The sequence below is a fragment of the Gorilla gorilla genome, chromosome 5 (genome assembly GCF_029281585.2).
Source record: "Gorilla gorilla gorilla isolate KB3781 chromosome 5, NHGRI_mGorGor1-v2.1_pri, whole genome shotgun sequence".
Classification (NCBI taxonomy): domain Eukaryota; kingdom Metazoa; phylum Chordata; class Mammalia; order Primates; family Hominidae; genus Gorilla; species Gorilla gorilla.
The window spans coordinates 56,729,959-56,749,370 of NC_073229.2; the positions used below are offsets into that span (position 1 = coordinate 56,729,959).

General features: G+C 36.8%; 1 protein-coding gene across 2 annotated transcripts in view; it reads left to right on the forward strand.

Annotated features, from left to right (window-relative positions):
- The window catches only part of DNAH8 (dynein axonemal heavy chain 8), a 394,484-nt gene that overhangs the window by 316,728 nt on the left and 58,344 nt on the right, over positions 1–19,412 (forward strand). For both annotated transcript variants that reach the window (XM_063707575.1, XM_019030248.4), the window contains exons 82-83: positions 424–626; positions 18,500–18,573. In XM_063707575.1, the coding sequence (XP_063563645.1) occupies positions 424–626; positions 18,500–18,573 (277 nt within the window). The remainder of the gene's footprint in view (positions 1–423; positions 627–18,499; positions 18,574–19,412) is intronic.

Here is a 19,412-nt window from a genome sequence, read left to right on the forward strand (position 1 = left end):
TATCCAATGTGTCTGTGTGTGTAGAACTTGATATGGTGTGCACTACACAAATGGTATGCCACAAATGCTTGCGGACCAACTTACTTTGGGCATCTTTGGCACATTGGTTCCTCCTCTGAAGGCTGTGGAGCTTCAGAGTGTGTGGCAGGTCAGCCCCTACCATGTGTTGGAGCTGGTAGAGGACACTGTGTTGTTATGGGCTCTGCCCTACTTCTTGCCAATGCCTGGCTGGTACCAAAACCACACGATTAAGTTTGTGCTCATCCATGGATAGGAAACCTTGCCATTCCTCTTACTTAGATGTGGAAAAGTAGGAATTAGCTTGTTGCCCTTTTGCTAATTAAATGTATGTTTTTACTTACTCAGATAGGATAAAAATTGAACACGTTTAGTTTATTTCGCCTAACTTGTATTCATTTTTAGGTCTTGGTGCCCAGACCGTACTGTTTTTCAAGCAAGAAAGTATATTGCAGATTCTTTGGAGGAGAAGTACACAGAACCAGTTATCTTAAATCTGGAGAAAACTTGGGAAGAAAGTGATACCCGGACACCTCTGATATGCTTCCTGTCCATGGGATCTGACCCCACCAATCAAATTGATGCATTGGCCAAGAAACTGAAACTGGGTAAGACTAGCAATCTACAAAATTTAGCAACACTTCCATATTTTTTGCCCCAAATTTTGCCTTTCGTAATTTTATAACTAATTCTTAGAAATAGATGTAAAACTGAATTCAAAAAATATTAAATTTATTCCTCTTTCATCCTTTCATACCTCCTAAAGTGAGGGTGTGATACAGGTATCTTTGTTTAGAGAAGAACACGCTCATCTACCATATGGTGTTTTTTTTTTGATTGGTTGTGTTTTAAGTTCTAAGGAGATAGCTGTATTGCATGGATAGCTGACTAACAAGAATGAACACACAATAGCCAAAGTTTATGTTATTGCCATGTCTATATAAAATTACAGCAAAGTTTATTTTGTCACAAATTGAAAAACTATAACCATTATTGTAATGCATAGTAGTTAGGGATTAATTATTTCATTGCTTTCACTTAATAACCATTCAGTACAGGCAGTGTGCTAGATCTGGGGAGCACAGGGATGAATACAACACAGCTGGGAAAGACAGACATGTAAATATGTAATTGAAGGCAATGTGACAACTGCAGTAAATGTTTCATAGAAGTGGCTGATCACAGGATTCAGAGCTACTCGGATTGCCTGGGGTATAGGGGAAAACATCACATTGATGATATTTGAGTAGGAAATTAAAAAATAGATAAAATTTACCAGGTGGGGTGGTGGGAGATAGAAAGTTACTCCAGGGAGAGGACATGGGAAAGAAGTTATAAACACAGAAGTGTTTATAAGTGTGACTGAGTCAGTAGGATTAAAGGACAGGGATGCAGAGCACATCTTGACAGGACTGAGCCATCCTGTAAGAAGGACTGTTTATCCCTTGCTTCATTCATACTCTGAAAATCTGAATGCTGTTGACATTGGCATTTGCAATCTTCTAGGGTCAGATATCTATAACTATACCTTGTAGGGTTAATCCAGTCATGTCTTTTGAGTATTACAGTGATTGATTATGAATCACTAAATCTATCCTGTGAAGTAAAATTACATTAAATTTATTACATAGTCGACATAAGCATGATATAAAATCAATTCAGTCATGTCCATGTACTAGCCACATGTCCCTCTGCATAAAACCAAGCTACAGTAGCATGGTCCATGTTCATGTCCTCTTTTCTCATCTTGACTTCGCTCTATTTGTTGTCACCACACTGTTCTGTGTTCTCAGTGGATCAGTGTTCAAATGGCCACGGTCTTCTGTCTGAACACTGATACCAATGCAAAGAGCTCCCAGGTTCTATTGGCAACTGCCCATGGTTAAGTCTCATTCGCTATCTTCAAAGTAGGCAGTTTTGCTCTAGTATTTACTGCAGCACACCAGCCGTCTGAGTTTATCTCAGAGTGATGCCTCTCGAGTAGCCTTATAGTTTGCAAATCTCTCTCAAATCTGTTGCTCTATGAGTGTTTATCCAGCTGCCTTTATGGCTCACTTCTCTCTGCACACAGGTGTCTTTTTTCTCTCTTAACACTTACCATTCTTCTCCACATGGCAGAACGTGTGGCTTCTAGTGGCTCATGGGCTTCACTGCTTACATGCTCAGAATGTTCAGCACCCTCAGGGAAACTCCTCTTATTGTCGTGGTTCCAAGTCCCAATATCCAGGGAAGTAACTCATTGTCTTTGCTTTGGTCATGCACTCCTTTCTGGGCCAATCAACGAACTGTCACTCTGGAGATAGGTTCCTAGTAGAAACCTTATGTACGGAGCTGGAATGGGGGACATTTCTTAGAAGATACAATGCCTAGAAGAAGGAGTATTCAACTAGAGTTACCATTTCAAATGTTGTAATTTAAGAACGTAATTAAGAAATTCAAGGTCTCCTTTGGGAGAAATTACAAATGACATTAAATGAATGCAGAAGGGCAGACTTGTGTTATATCCTTTAGTGTTATCATACTGCTTTGCTTGGCAATTTGGTGGTTTCCATTTCTTGCTCCTACCTTACTTTTTCCAACAACAATCCAGGCTTCTATTGATTACTTTATTAGGATACTGGAACAACATAGATTTGGCTTTGACACTGAAGGATCAAATGAATTTTATAGACAATTCTACTGCCAAATCATTTGAGCAGTATTAGGAAATCTCAGGCTGCTTGCTGCTTTGGGTTGAAAGTCCCAAAGATAGCTGTTAAAATGGAACTATTACACATACCGAACAACATGTTAATGTAGTCTCAGCTATTAAGATTTTATTTGAAAATCTGGATAATAAATAATCATAGAATGCTTAAGGTGAATGTGACTGGAAATCTTGAAATCCAATTACTTTTTTTTTTTTTTTTTTTTTTTAACAGTTGGGGGAAACTATGGTCTGGAGATAAGGCCCCAGACCTAGTCCGTGGCAGATCTGGTTCAGGACTTATCTCAGGAACCCCACTTCAGTGATCTCGTTGGTCTTTCTTTTTCATCCCTTCTCATTGTTTTCATTGAATGAATTAACCAGCTACCCGAAAATAACATACGGATGGGACAAAATCAATAAGTTTTTGTAGAAAAAGAGGAGAAGGGAAACTTTGGGTTATAGATATTGTCTTGTACTGGTCAAGATCTGTAGTGAGAAATTTGGAGCAGATAAACTCTGCACAGAGTACTGGGTACATGGGCAAAGTGGAGAAAGCAGATGGAGTTAGCATGAGAGCCTTTCTAGGAGCCTGACTAGGGGAGGAGGGAGGTCTCAGAGACAGAGGAAGGATGGGCTTAAAAAGAACACCTAAAAACAAACGAAAGAGAACAAATACATAAAACCCCACAACTACACAAAAGTAGAAGTGGGAAAACTGATATAACAATATGTACAGATGAAACATTTTAACATTTTAAATAATAAGAGAATGGCTCATAATTATAGTAATAAATTACAGCATCTCATTAAAATTGGCAAATTTATAGAAACATATGAATTTAGAAAATTTCCTCAGGAAAGGTAGAAAACCCTGAATAAACCAATAATCAAGGGGAGAAAAAGTAGAAGTTTTAAAATTATTACATCAGCAAAGGCTCTAGGCTTGGATAATTTTCTGATAAGTCCTTTAAAACTTTCAAGGACTCTCATATGCTATATTCTGTTCCAAAAGATGGAAAAAGAGAATACATTTTCCTTCTTCTTTTGAGACAGGCTCCCACTCTGTCACCCAGGCTGGAGTGCAGTGGTGCAATCATGGCTCACTAAAGCCTTGACCTCCCAGGCTCAAGTGATCCTCCTACCTCAGCCTTCCAAGTAGCTGGGACTACAGGCACACACCACTAATCCTAGCCACATTTTGTTTTCTGTTTTTTTGTAGAGATGAGGTCTCATTATATTTCCCAGGCTGGTCTTGAACTCCTGAGCTCAAGTGATCCTCCCTCCTTGGCCTCCTAAAGTGTTGGGATTACAGGCATGAACCACTTCATCTGGCCCATTTTCCTCTTTATTTGCATTATTCTGAAACAGTAAACTGACCCAGATAGTAACTGCATAAAAGAAAGAAAACTGGCTGGGCATGGTGGCTCATGCCTGTAATCCCAGCACTTTGGGAGGCCGAGGTAGGTGGATCATCTGAGGTCAGGAGTTTGAGGTCAGCCTGACCAACATGGCAAAACCCCATGTCTACTAAAAATACAAAAATTAGCTGGGTGTGGTGGCGGGCGCTTGTAATCCCAGTTACTTGGGAGGCTGAGACATGAGAATAGCTTGAACCTGGGAGGCGAAGGTTGCAGTGAGCCGAGATTGTGCCATTGCACTCCAGCCTGGGTGATGGAGTGAGACTCCATCTCAAAAATAAATAAATAAATAAATAAATGTAAGGATCTTAACTAAATCACAAGCAAGATGAATTTATAGTGACATCAGCAAGATGTCTCATATCCCTCCACATATCCCTCCCTCATATCCCACCACCACATCAGGAATTCTGTATCCATCTACAGACAAAGTCTCTCTGCAGGAGCCTCGGGTTATAGGTAGAAGGTTGTGAAACCCTATTAAAATCCAAGACCTAGGAGGGTTGTTGTTTTGAGAGCACAAACTGACGCCCAAATGGCAGATCTGCCAATTGTGCTTCCAGGTTCAAGCCTAGAAATGGCCCTGCTCCCCAAGGAGTTTGGCTATAGCCCTTTTTGGCCTTGAGCCTGCAACTAAAACCAACTGCCAAGGGTTGTAGGTGGAATCAGGCACACTAGTGTCTCAGTGCAGAGGCTCGTCTGCCTGCCAACATCAATCTTGGCAGTGAACTTGAAAGTTGCCCTGTGGCTTGTCTCCAACCACCCTCAGCTGAGGTCCCAACTCAGAGCTAACTGTGCAAGAGCCCAGAAGGAGGCTTGCTCATATCTAGCAGCCTGGGAGTCTGAGCCTCCACGAAGGGCTCATCAACCTCTGTACCCCAGCAGATACCAAGGGTGCCCACTGTCAGCTCTGGTCTCTCCTGCTGCAGTCATGGAACTATCCTACCTGTGCAGGGATCTACTGGGAGATACATGCCCTTCTGAGCCAATGAGATGAGCTCTTCAGCCATCATCCTCCAGCAGATCCCAAAAGGGCCCAGTCTCAGCTCCAGTTCTTCCTGCTGTAGTCAGGAAACTAATTTGTGCAGAGACCTGCTGGGAGACACACTCCCATCTGAACCAATGAGGTGGGCTTGCCAGCTGCTGCCCCACGTCAAGTCCTGAAGGGCTCCAGTCTCAGCTCTGCCTCCTCCTGCTGCATTTGGAAACTATCCCATCTGTGCAGAGACTTGCTGGAAGACAAACCCATCTGGGCCACTGGGACAGGCTTCTGGGCTTGTGTCCCTGACCAACTGTCTCACACAGTTCAGGCACATTGTCCCTAAAAACAAAACAAAACAACACAACAACAACAACAACAAAACTTGTTATAAATATCAGATTTTTTGGTAAGCCTCATGGTAACCACAAAGCAAAAACCTATATTAGATACACTAAAATTAAAAAGTAAGGAATCAAAACATACTACTAGAGAAAATCACTTAACCCCGACCAAGGGAAGACTGCAAGAGAGAAAGAATGGAAGAAGAAAGGATCTACAAATCAACTAGAAAACAAGTAACAAAATGGCAGTAGTTAGTCCTTACCTACCAATAATTACCTTGAATGTAAATGAATTAAAATCTACGATTAAGAGACACAGAGTGGCTTAATGGATTTTTAAAAAAAGACCCAGCTATATGCTGCCTACAAGAGACTCATTTTACCTGGAAGGATACACACAGACTGAAAATGAAGGATGGAAAAAGATATTCTATGCAAATGGGCACCATAAAAAGAACAGGAGTAACTATGCTTGTATCAGATAAAATAGACTATAAGCCAAATACTGTAAAAGAAACAAGGCCATTATACAGTGATTAAGGGTAAATACAACAAGAGTGCATGTGCGCACACACACACACATGCACCCAACATCAGAGCACCTAAGTGTATAAAGATATATAAAAATTAATATATATTAATTGTAATAAAAGATATAATTAATAAAAATATAAATATTAATAGATCTAAAGGGATAGACTGCAATACAATAATAGTAGGGGGCTTCAACATCCCATTTTCAGCAATGGACAAATCACCCAGATAGAAAATCAATAAAGAAACATTAGAGTTAAACCATACTCTAAATCGGATGGACCTAACAGACATTTACAGAACATTCCATCCAATAGTTGTAAAATATACATGTTTTTAAACAGCACATGGAACATTCTTGAGGATAGATCATATATGAAGCCACAAAACAAGTCTTAACAAATTAAAAAAAATTGGAAACCTATCAAGTATCTTTCTTGACCACAATGGAATGAAACTAGAAATCAGTAACAGTAGGAACTTTGGAAACTGTACAAATACAAGGAAAGTAAACAATATGTTCCTGAATAACCAATGAGTCAAAGAAGAAATTTAAAAGGAGATTTAACAATTTCTTGAGGCAAGTGAAAATGGAAATACAACACACCATAATCTATGGAATACAACAAAAGCACCTCTAAGAGAGAAGTTTAGAGCAATAAATGCCTACACCAAAAAAAAAAAAAAAAAAACAAAGATCACAAATAACCTAATGTTGCATCTCAAGGAACTAGAAAGACAAGAACAAATTCAACTCAAAATTTGAAGAAAAGAAATAATAAAGATCAGAGTAGAAATAAATACAATAGTTTTTTGTTTTTTTTTTATGAAGTCTCGCTGTCTCCCAGGCTGGAGTGCAGTGGCGAGATCTCAGCTTACTGCAAGCTCCGCCTCCCGGGTTCATGCCATTCTCCTGCCTCAGCCTCCCGAGTAGCTGGGACTACAGGTGCCAGCCACCACGCCTGACTAATTTTTTTTTTGTATTTTTAGTAGAGACGGGGTTTCACCATGTTAGCCAGGATGATCTCGATCTCCTGATCTTGTGATCCACCCACCTTGGCCTCCCAAAGTGCTGGGATTACAGGCGTGAGCCACCGTGCCCGGCCAATAGAAATTTTTAAAAGTACAAATGATCAACAAAATGAAGTGATATATTTTTGAAATGATAAAATCAGTACACCTTTGGCCAGACTAAGAAAAAAAGAGATATGACTGGAAAAAAAAAACAGAGATGAAAAGGGAGACATCATAACTGATACCACAGAAATACAAAAGATCATTAAAGATTGTTATGAAAAATTACATGCCAACAAATTGGAAAACTTAGAATAAATGGATAAATTTCTGGACAAATATAACCTACCAAGACTGAATTATGAAGAATTAGAAAACCTGAATAGCCAATAATGAGTAATGAGATTGAATCAGTGATTAAGTCTCCCATCAAAAAAAAAAAAAAAAAAAGCCCAGGAACTGATGGCTTCATTATGGAATTCTATCAAACATTTAAGGAAGAAATAATACCTATTCTTCTCAAATTGTTCCAAACAATTGAAGTGGCTAGGAATTTTTTCAAACTCATTCTATGAGACTAGCATTACTCTAATATCAAAACACAAGGACACAACAAAGAAAGAAAACTACATACAGGCTGATATCCCTGATGAACATAGATGTAAAATCCTCAACAAAATACTAGCAAACCAAATCAAACAGTGCTCCGAAAGATCATTCACATTGATTAAATGGAATGCAGGGATGTTTCAAGATACATAAATCAGTGTGTGATATATGACAGTAACAGAATGAAGGACAAAAACCATATGATCATCTCAATAGACACAGAGAAAGAACTGGATAAGATTCAACCTTCCTTTGTGATAAAACCCCTAAACTAATTAGATATGAAGGAATGTACCTCAACACAATAAAGGTCATGTATGACAAACCCATAGCTAACATCATACTAAACTGGGAAAAGTTGAAAGCTTTTCCTCTAAAATTAGGAACACAACAATGATGCCTACTTTCACCACTTCTGTTCAACATAGTACAGGAAGGTCTAGCTAGAGCAGTTAGGCAAGAGAAAGAAATAAAAAGCATCCCAGTTTGAAAAGAGGAAGTCAAATTGTCCCTATTTGTAGATGACATGTATACAGAAAACCCTACAGATGCCACCAAAGAATTGTTAGGACTGAAAAACAAGTTCAGTAAAGTTGTAGGATACAAAGTCAATCTACACGAATTAGGGTTTCTATATGCCGACATTGAACTATCTGAAAAAGAAATTTAAAAAGCAATCCCATTTAAAATAGCTACAAAAAATAAAATACCTAGGAGTAAATTTAACTAAGGAGGTGAAAAATCTCTACAATGAAAATTATTAAACATTGATGGAAGAAGTTGAAAAGGACACAGATAAATGGAAAGACATCCTGTGTTAATGACTTGAAATATTGTTAAAATGTCCATAGCTACCCAAAGCAATCTGCAGATTCACATGCAATCTCTATCAAAATACCAATGTCATTTTTTATGGATAGAAAAAAATTCTAAAATGTATATGAAACCACACAAAATCCCAAATAGCTAAAGCAGTCTTGAGCATTAAAAAAAAAAAAGTTTAAGGCACCAAACTACCTGACTTCAAAATGTACTACAAAGCAATAGTAACCAAAACAGGATGGTAGTGGCATAAAACCAGACACATAGGCCAATGGAGCAGAATAGAGAAACCAGAGATAAACCCATGCATTTACAACCAACTTATCTTCAACAAAGTTGCCTAGAACATGTAAGGAGGAAAGATCAATCTTTTCAATAAACAGTGTTGGGAAAACTGGGTAATTATATGCAGAATAATGAAACTAGACCCTATCTCTCACCATACACAAAAATCAAATCAAAATGGATTAAAGACTGAAATGTAAGACCTGAAATTGTGAAACTACTATGAGAAAACACTGGAGGAAATGCTCCAGAACATTAGTCTGGGCAAATATTTTTTCGTGTAAGACCTCAAAAACAGGCAACCAAAGCAAAAATAGACAATTGGGATTACCTCAAGCTACAAAGCTTTTGCACGGCAAAGGAAACAATCAGCATAGTAAAGACATAACCTACAGGATAGGAGAAAATATTTGCAAACCATGCATCTGACAAGGTGTTAATATGCAGAATATATAAGTAACACAAACAAATCAATAGCAAAAAAAAAAAAACCACAAATAATCTGATTGTTAAAGTGGACAAGAGATCCAAACAGACATTTCTCAAAATAAGACATATAAATTGCAAAAAGATACATGAAAAAGGCTGAACATAATTGGTCATCAGAGAAATACAAATCAAAACTACAATGAGATATCATCTCACCCCAATTTAAATGGCTTGTATGAAAAAAACCAGTAACACATGCTGGCAATGATGTGGAGAAAGAAGAACCTTCATACAGTATTGGTAGAAATGTAAATTAGTACTTTGGAGAATAGTATGCAGGTTCCCCAAAAAACTAAAAATAGAACTGCCCTATGATTCAGCAGTGCTACTATTAAATATATATCCAAAAGAGGTGAAATCATTAAGAAAACTTTGAAGGATTTTTTTCGTTTTAAATATAAAATTTAAAAAAACAAAGGAAGCGAAATCAGTATATTGAAGAGGTATCTATCTGTACTCCTGTGTTTACTGCAGCACTATTCATAAAAGCCAAGATATAGAATCACCCTAAGTACCCATCACCAAATGAGTGGATTAAAACATGCGGTACATATACACAATGGAATACTATTCAGCCATAAAAAAAAGAATGGCATTCTGTCATTTGTGACAATATGGATGAATATGGTGGGCATTATCCTAAATGAAATAAGCTAAGCATAGAATGACAAATACCACATGATCTCGCTCTTGAGAATCTAACAAATTTGATCTCTTAGAATTAGAGTAGAATAGTGGCTACCAGAAACTGAGGGAGGGTAGAGGGGAGGAAGAATGATTTCTAGTGTTCTAGTGCACAGTAAAGTGAATAGTTAACAATAATTTATTGTGAAAAAAAAATATATAGTCCAAAATATCTAGAAGAGAGAATATTGAATGCTCTGAACACAGGGAAATGAAAATTATATGTTGTGATGGATATCTAAATTACCTGATTTGATCATTACACAGTGTATACATGTATTGAAACATCACACTGTTCCCATAAATATTTACACTCATTATGTGTCAATGAAAAATAAAATATGACTTTGAAAAGGAAGAATTCAATAGAACATCAAGAAATAACTTGCAAATAATAACGTGCCTTCACCAAGTTGGAACACATGGGCAAATATAAGAAAGATGCAGGATTAAGAAATCTCATCACAACAATAAGAGAAAAACTTCTTAAGCTATCATACTGTTATCTTGATGGGTGCTATAAAAGCCATTTTATAAAAATTCAACACTTATATTTGACTTTTGAAAAGTAGGAACAGAAGGATATTTTATTTATATGATAATGATTGTGAACCCCAAACATCGTGATACTTATTGGCGAACAACTAGAGACATATCCATTAAAGTCAGATACAGATGTCTGCTGTTGCCACTGTTATTTAGCATTGTGTTGTAGAAGATATGGCTAATGTATTGAAAGAATCATAAATAAAAGATGTAACTACTGGAAAGGAGGGACAAAATCAACATTATTCTTAGACGATATAATTGTCTAACAAAAAACACAAATGAATCAACGGAAAAACTATTAGACTTAATAGTCTAATAGTTCAGTGAGGTGACTGTTTACAAGATAAATATATAAAAAATGTTGCTTTCTTGTAAAATAAGATGTAAAACTCCCCTTCATTATAGCAATAAAAATAAAACTGAGAAATAATTTTTAAAATACTCATTTAAAGAAAACTATAAAACCTTCTTAGAGACATTAAAGTAGTTAGAATAAATGGAGAGGTAAGCCACATTCCCAGTATAGAGATTCAATGTTGTAAAGATGTCAATATTTCCTAAATTAATCTATAAATTGAAGCCAAGTCTAATTGAAACTCAAGCATCATTGTTTTTCTAGTTGGATAGTAGAGGGATATTAGAGCTTCTAGAATTGCAAATGGACAAGAATAGCTAAGAAAGCTTGAAATGGAAAAAAATAAGAATAATGGGGAACCAGCACCACCAGATTTTTAAAACGTTATCAAATGCCAATAATTTTATCATTTACATTGCAAACATTGATAAATATGGAGCAAAATGAAAGGGCCAAAATTAGACTCTTGTATGTACAATAGCTTAATATGTGATAAGATTTGCATTTCCAATCAGTGGAGGAAAAGTGGGTTAGACAGTAAACAATGTTGAGATAGCAGGTTAACTTTAGTAAACATAAAAGTTTTACCTCACATTAAACTCTAAAATAAATGTTAGGTCGATTAAGGCATTAAGTGCTTTAAAATAAACTATAAAACAAGAAAAAGAATATATTCAATTAGTTATATATTGTTGAGTGGCCAAGATTTTCTTAATCATAATACCTGAGTCTAAAACCAGAGGGACAAGATAGATAATATGACTGGAAGAATTTTAAAACATCTGTATGTTATAAAAGGGATTAAAATAATGGCATTTGCAGCAACCTGGGTGGAATTGGAGACCATTATTCTAAGTGAAGTAAATCAGGAATGGAAAACCAAACATATGTTCTCACTCATAAGTGGGAAGTAAGCTATGAGGACACAAAGGCCTAAGAATGATACAATGGACTTTGGGGACTGGGGAGAAAAGGTTTGAGGGTGTGAGGGATAAAATACTACTTATTGGGTAGAGGGTACACTGCTTGGTGATGGGTACACCAAAATCTCAGAAATCACCACTAAAAATCTTATTCATGCAACCAAACACAACCTGTTCCCCCCAAAACCTGTTGAAATAAAAAAAATCTGTATGTCAAAAGCACCATAAATAAAATAAAAGCACAAACAAAGAAACAAGGATAGGTGTGTAGGCTGGGGACTATAGCATTCCACTTCAGTGGGAGACACTGGGAGTCCTTTTTCATATGTCGTGAATTTTTAAAAAATGTTTGAATGCTGTATCCAAACTATTCTCCATGTATGAATTCCTCCTAAGAACATATTGAGAGACATACATCCAGATTTATATACAAGGGTGTTTAATCTAGTGCTATTTATAATACTGAAAAATCAAAAATGTCTTAAATATATAAAAAGGTATTGATTGAATGAACAAGAATGCATATGACATGATGGAACACCGTGCTGCCATTAAAAACTGTTTTCTGATAATATTTGATGACAGTAAAATATTCACAACATACTGTTGAAACGTAGAGATATAAAATAATGTATAGGCCGGGCATGGTGGCTCACACCTGTAATCCCAGCACTTTAAGAGGCTGAGGCAGAAGGATCATTTGAGGTCAGGAGTTTGAGATCAGCCTGGCCAAACATAGCAAAACCCTGTCTCTACTAAAAATACAAAAAATTAGTCGGGCGTGGTGGCACATGCCTGTAATCCTAGCTATTCAGGAGGCTGAGGCATGAGAATCTCTTGAACCCTGGAGGTGGAGGTTGCAGTGAGTCGAGATTGTGCCACTGCACTCCAGCCTGGGCGACAAAGCAAGATTCTGTCTCAAAAAATAAAATAAAATAAAATAAAATAATGTATAATTCATATATGCATATATAAATTTTAATATAGATAGGTCTACAAACCCTTGGAGTCAGATATGTTTCAGAAATCAGAATGTTCTGGTTTTTAGAAGGTGATATTCCATATATTATATAATACACTGCAGCTAAGATATAAATATTCAGGGAGATAGGGATAAATAAAGACTATTAATAGCCTCACATCTGTTTAGGTCAGCTTTTGCCTCCAAAATGATTTACCATTTTCAGAGCTTTCTGAATTTTGAAATGAAGGTAAGGGATTGTGGATTATGCATATTAAAAGGATTAGAATAAAGATCTCTAGGGAGGAATATTGGTGATTGTTATTTCCTTCTTTATATGCTCCTGTATTTTTCAAACCTTTTAATGTGAACATATATTATTTAATTAGAAGTAAGTCCAAAAAAATAAGAAAAAGTGGAAGAGACACAAGCCTAATTTTGGAAAGGAATATAAAGGCAGTCAAAATTTTACTAAAGTCTTTCAAATACAAACAATTAAAACAAAACCTAAACAACCAAAGTGTAATTATACTGTATAACCTGCAGCAACACTTCCTCCAATGTTTCCTGCATACACGCTTCTCTTGAGAGTCCCCCTTATGATATCTTGGCAGTCCTTGCCCCCCACCTGTAAAAACTCAGCCTATGCTGTTTCTTGTCTCATTGGCCCCTTTCCTTCCTTGCGTGGGAATGTTTCTCACTTTTTCAATGCCAATCAATCTTTTTCTTCCCCAGGCCACTCAGAAAAGATATAAAATATTTATCACCTTATATTAAATGAAGAAAGATTACAAATTAATAACAACCTTCCACATTAAGAAACTTAGAAAAGAAGAGCAAACTAAACTCAAAGCAGTCAAAAGAAAGGAAATAATAAATATGTGAGCAAAAAAAGCCAGATAATAGAAAAACAACAAAGAATCAAGAAGTCAAAGGTATCTTTTTTGAAAGATCAATAAAACTGACAAATATTTAGCTAATCTAACCAAGAATAAAGAAGAGAAAGTGAGATTACTAAAATCAGCAATGAAAGAGGGGCGTAACTACTTACCCAAATTTAAAAACTCCTAAGGGAATACTGTGAACGATTATGCCAACAAATTAGATAACCTAGATGAAATGGAAAAAATATTAGAGATAACTATTGAAACTGACTCAAGAAGAAGTAGAAAATCTGAATAGAGCCATAAGAAGTATGGAGATTTATTCATTAATCAAAAAATTCACACAAAAGGAATCTTAGTCCCAGATGGCTTCATTGGTGAATTCTAGCAAAATTTTAAAGAATAGCACTAGTTTTTCTCAGCTTTTCTAAAAAATAAAAGAGGAGGGAACACTTTTCAACCCATTCTGAGACCAGTATTACCATGATACCAAATGCAGACAAAGACATCACACATACAAAAAACTACAGACCATTATCCCTTAGGCACATAGAAACAAAATTCTCAACAAATTATTATCAAACCAAATGCAGCACCATATAAAAACATTATACACTATGACCAAGTGAATTAATCCCAGGAGTATGAGATTGGTTAAACATATGAATATCAATCAATGTAATATACCATATTAATAGAATAATAGACAACAACCACATGATCATCTCAACAGATGCTGTCTTAGTCTGTTTGAGCTGCTGCAACAAAATACCATAGACTGAGTAGCTTATAAGCATAGAAATTTATTTCTGATAGTTCTGGAGGCTGAGAGTCCAAGATCAAGATCTTGGCTGATTCAGTAGCTGATAAAGGCCTGTTTCCTATTTCATAGATGACTTCTCATTGTGTCTTCACATGGTGGAAGGAGGGCATCTTTTATAAGGTCACTAATCCCACTCTTAATACCTTGTCACTTCCTAGTACCATCACTTTGGGATTTAGGTTTCAACATATGAATTTTATGGGTACATAAACATTTAGTCCATTGCAGATGCAGAAAAGCTTTGAAAACATTGATAAATATGAATTAGCAAACTAGGAATAAGAGGAAATTTTCTCAACCTGATAAAAGGCACCTACAAAAAACTCACAGTTAATGTCACACTTAATGGTAAAAGACTGAATGCCTTCTCCCAAAGATCAGGAGAAAGACAAGGATGTCTACTCTTACGACTTTTATTCAGCATTGTATTGGTGGTTCTAGATAGGGCAATCAGACCAGGCAAAGAAAAAAAAAAACCATCTACATTGGAAAGGAAGAAGTAAAACTGCCTCTATGATTGTGACATGAATTTGTACATAAAAAATTATAAGTTGTTTACCAAAAAACAATTAGAGCTAATAGATGAGTTCAGCAAGATTGTAGGATACAAGATCAATATTTAAAAGCTATTGTATTTCTATGCACTAGCAAGAACAATTCAAAAATGAAATCATAAACACATTACAATTCATTTACAATATTATTCAAAATAAAATACTTAGGAATAAATTCAATAAAAGAAGTGGAAGATTTGTACATTGAAAACTAAAAAACATCATTAAAAAATTAAATACCTAAATAAATGGAAAGACATCCAGTGTTCGTGGATCAGGAGACTTTGGTAAAATGCCAGTACTCATCTAATAGATCAAGAGATTTAACTCAATCCCTATAAAAATCCCAACAGCCTTTTTTAAAAATAGAAATTGACAAGACGATCCTAAAATTTGTATGGAAATTCATGGGACCCAAGATAGCTAAAACAATCTTGAAAAGAAAGAACAAAGCTATAGGACTTATGCTTCCCAAAATCAAGACTTACTACAAAGCTACAGTAATTAAAACAGTGTGATATGGGCATAAAGATATGTATCATTGCAAAGAATATATATCTCAATGCAGAATTGAGAGTCCAGAAATAAACCCAGCCCTCACATATTATGGTGAGTTGGTTCTCAACAAGGGTTCTAAGACTATGCAGTGTTGGAAAAGACAATCTTCTTAACAAATGGTGCTGGAAGAACTGATACGCATTTGCAAAGGAATGAAGTTTGGTTTTTACATCACAACATACACAAAAATTAACTCAAAATCAGTCAGAGACTTAACTGTAAACACTAAAACCATAACATACTTAGTAAAAAAAATAAGAGTAAATCTTTGTGGCCGTGGATTAGGCAATGGTTTTCTAGATATGAAACCAAAAACATAAGCAATAAAAGGAAATATTGATACATTGGACTTAATCAAAATGTAAAACTTTGTGCTTCAGAGGGCACCATCAAAGGACAACCTATAAAACAGGAGAAAATATTTGCAAATCATACATCTGTTAAGGGTCTAGTATCCAGAATATATAAAGACCTCTTACAACTCAACAATAGACAAAGTAGATTGGTGATTGCTGGGGTGGGAAGGGGGAATGGGAAGTGACTGCTAATGGGTATGGGGTTTCTTTTGGGGTTGATGAAAATGTTCTGGAATTAGATGATTTGATAGTAGTGATAGTTATGCAACTCTAAAAATATATTTTAAAATATTAAAGTATACACTTTATAATAAAGTATATATTTCATAATTTATATGGAAATTATACCTCAATTTTAAAGGTTCAGAAATATATATTTATTGAGCATCTACTGAGTGCCAGGCACTATCTAGGTGCTGGGTTGGCCACCATGTCTAAGTCCCTAGCTGATATTCTAGACTGGGGATAAAACAGACAGTTATTGATAAACAAGGTAGTACATAATATCCTAAGAAGAAAAGTATAAAATATGCTAAGAAGCAGGGGAAAGGACAGAGTGATGGGAGAGGTGTGCTGTTTTATATAGAACAAGGACCATCAGGAAAGTCTTGCTGACAGGGTGAGAAAAACCTGAGATGTGAAGGGAGTGAGTCTGGAACTCTGAAGGAGGGAACACCAGTGAGGCTGGGGTGGGCCTGGGGAGGAGGCTGTTATGGATGGAGGAAAGTGAATGGATAGGGGGGTGGTGAGATAAGAAAAGGTGTGTGTGGGGGGGAGTAGGGGGTGGTGTGTGGCAGCGGTAGCAGGGACTGATTGTGTAGGGCCTTATAGTCTGTAAATAAGAACTTTGGTTTGGATTTTGGATTTTGCCTTGGATGCAATGGGAAGCCATTGGATGGTTCTGAGCAGAGGATGAACATAATCTGATTTAGGGCTTGAGAGACCCCTCTGGCTGCTGTAGGAAGAATAGGTAGTAGAGGACAAGGGTGGAAGTGAGGTCGTCACCAGTTAGGAGCCCATTCCAAGAATCTAGGCAAGAGGTGGTGGTCACTTACACCAGGAAATAAAAGCAGAGTTGGGAAATGGTCAGATTCTGGATATGAAGGGATGCCTCTAAATCGCCTCTTGACCCGATACCTGGATCAAGCAACAACTGTCCCAGGGCCACCTGAACGAAAACTAGACCTTCCTTTTAGAAGGTGTGTTTCAGAGGAGTTGGAAGAAGACACAGAGGCTGTGGCTCACACTCATGTGTTAATACTTTTTGAGCCTATCACTTTCCCTCATTGATCTATTGAACATCTGTGTGTTCTTCCGAAATAAGTGAGGCTCGATATCTATCCACGATCCAGAGGCTCCTCCCATTCAAGTCACGCCTCTCCTTTCTTCTGCTTTTATAGGCTGGGTGGGATTCTTTTCAGGTGCCAGATTCCCCTTAGGAGCTGGAAAGATTCATGTGGGCTTTGGTGGGAAAATCCACCTTTGCTTGTTAATACTTGGCCCATTTCAATTCCTGATTCTCCAAGCAGTGAGTGCTCTTCCATCCTCCTTCAGACTCTCATTGCAAAGTGTCTCCCTGTGACCCTGAGCCCACGAATAATCCCTAATCTTGCACCCTGCAGACCCTCTCAGAATATCTGGCCATTAACCACAGGATGCCATTTAAATGGTGTGTCCTGACAGTGTCTCTGGTTTCTGACATACTTCCCTCCCCACCCCATGAAGTCTCCAGCTTCTTATAGTCTCTACCAGCAGTTACCATAAACACACACTGGTTCACAATGTCTCCATTGATTGCTTTTCCTTGTACAGGGATTATGCCTCTAGAACTCAAGAAAATTTGGGTCCACAAGGGCTTGCTTAAGAGTTAATTTCCAATTGCAGTTGTGCAAACATGATTCTCAGACTTCTTCATTTTAGCTAATTCATGTGGGAGGTCACAAGCATGGTTCTCTGCCTGGGACATCTGGTCCTAAATGGTGTATTATCTCTGGAATTACGACATTTCTCATCCTGGAGTGTTTTCATGTTTAGTTCCAAGGTGGTGATTTAATCTGAGGAGCAGCTGAGAACTAGGTCTTAGACGGTTGCCCCTGAATGTACCCGTCACAGGGCTGAACTGTCTCAAATTTCATCTCAGAAAAATGATCAAATATACAAAGAAAACCAAAACAAGCAGACAGAAAACACTGTGAGCCTGATATCTAAAAGGAATAAACAGAAAATTAAATCTTTACAGAAGCATCTGCTAAAACGCCGAAAAGGATTCTAACCAAAACTTGCAGCAAAACTAAAAAATCCTTTTTCCCTACAAATACCTGTGATAGCATTGTAGTTGCCTCTCCCACCATTGATCTTGTTCCTCATTGTCTCCAAAGAATCTCAAACTCTCTAAAAGCCCACCATATGTGCCTTTTTCTCTCCCTTCCTGACCCCCAACCCTCGCCTTTCTGGGTGGTGCCTCCAGATCTCTGCTCCATGCATTTCTCTGATCCACACAACCAAAGGCCAGGCCTGTTTGAACAGCAAATATTTTTTTTTTTTTTTAGAAACAATAGAAGGAGGCTATAATCATTCAGAAATTAATTTTTCATTCTAATCCTGCTGTAAGGGTTGTGTTTCATCATAGTGAACTTTCTCCTATGTTACAGAATGTAGAACTATCTCAATGGGGCAAGGACAAGAAGTACATGCTCGAAAGCTGATTCAGATGTCAATGCAGCAGGTATGTGACAAGAGACTGCTCCTGCTGCAACATTATTGCTAGAAACCCCACAATCATGGATGTTACCACATTCTTCTCGTGATGCTCAATCCTGATTTTTCCATTTTTGCTTATCATTACCTGTGGATTTTAAGCCTCAGTCTAGTTTCCTCCTGATATTCGCACGGAAAGCTTATTCCATTTTCTATAGTATATGCTCCATTTTACCTTTACCGATTTTTGTTCGTTTTATAATTTGGGAGACACACCTTCTGATTTCTAAGAATGCATCTCTAGGAGTCTTGGAATTTCATGATCAATATGAATAGGTAGTACTTAAGGAGTGACAGATTGAGACAGTTAAATTTCCATTTTCAGTTAAAGGCAGACTTTCATTTTTCATTAACGGATCATTTCAGGCAAAGAAGGAATATTTAAGGATGCTATGTTTAAATATTGATAATGGTTTTCACTGAAAATTGCAAGCTGAATGGAGTGTTGAGAGAGATTTCCCATCACACCTAATAAATACACAGGACATTAATTTTCTAGAAATGCTCTGTAGATAGCCATTTCAGCTGTAATAAGAAATTATACCATTTATAAAAATAAAATAAGATCTTGGTTTATTTTTAAGCTTTTGATCTCAGAATGTCTGTACAAACTTTGGTGCAGCTTTTCCCTGGGAATTAATGACTAGAGAGGGTTAATGGGCTAAAACTCTGTTGGGTCATCAAATTTTCCAGCTAGTCATTAATTCTCAAATGCCCTAAGCCTCAATCTTTATCACTTAATTAAATTCAATAATTTATTTAATTTATACATGTATATCTCAAAGCAATTATACATAATTATTTTTA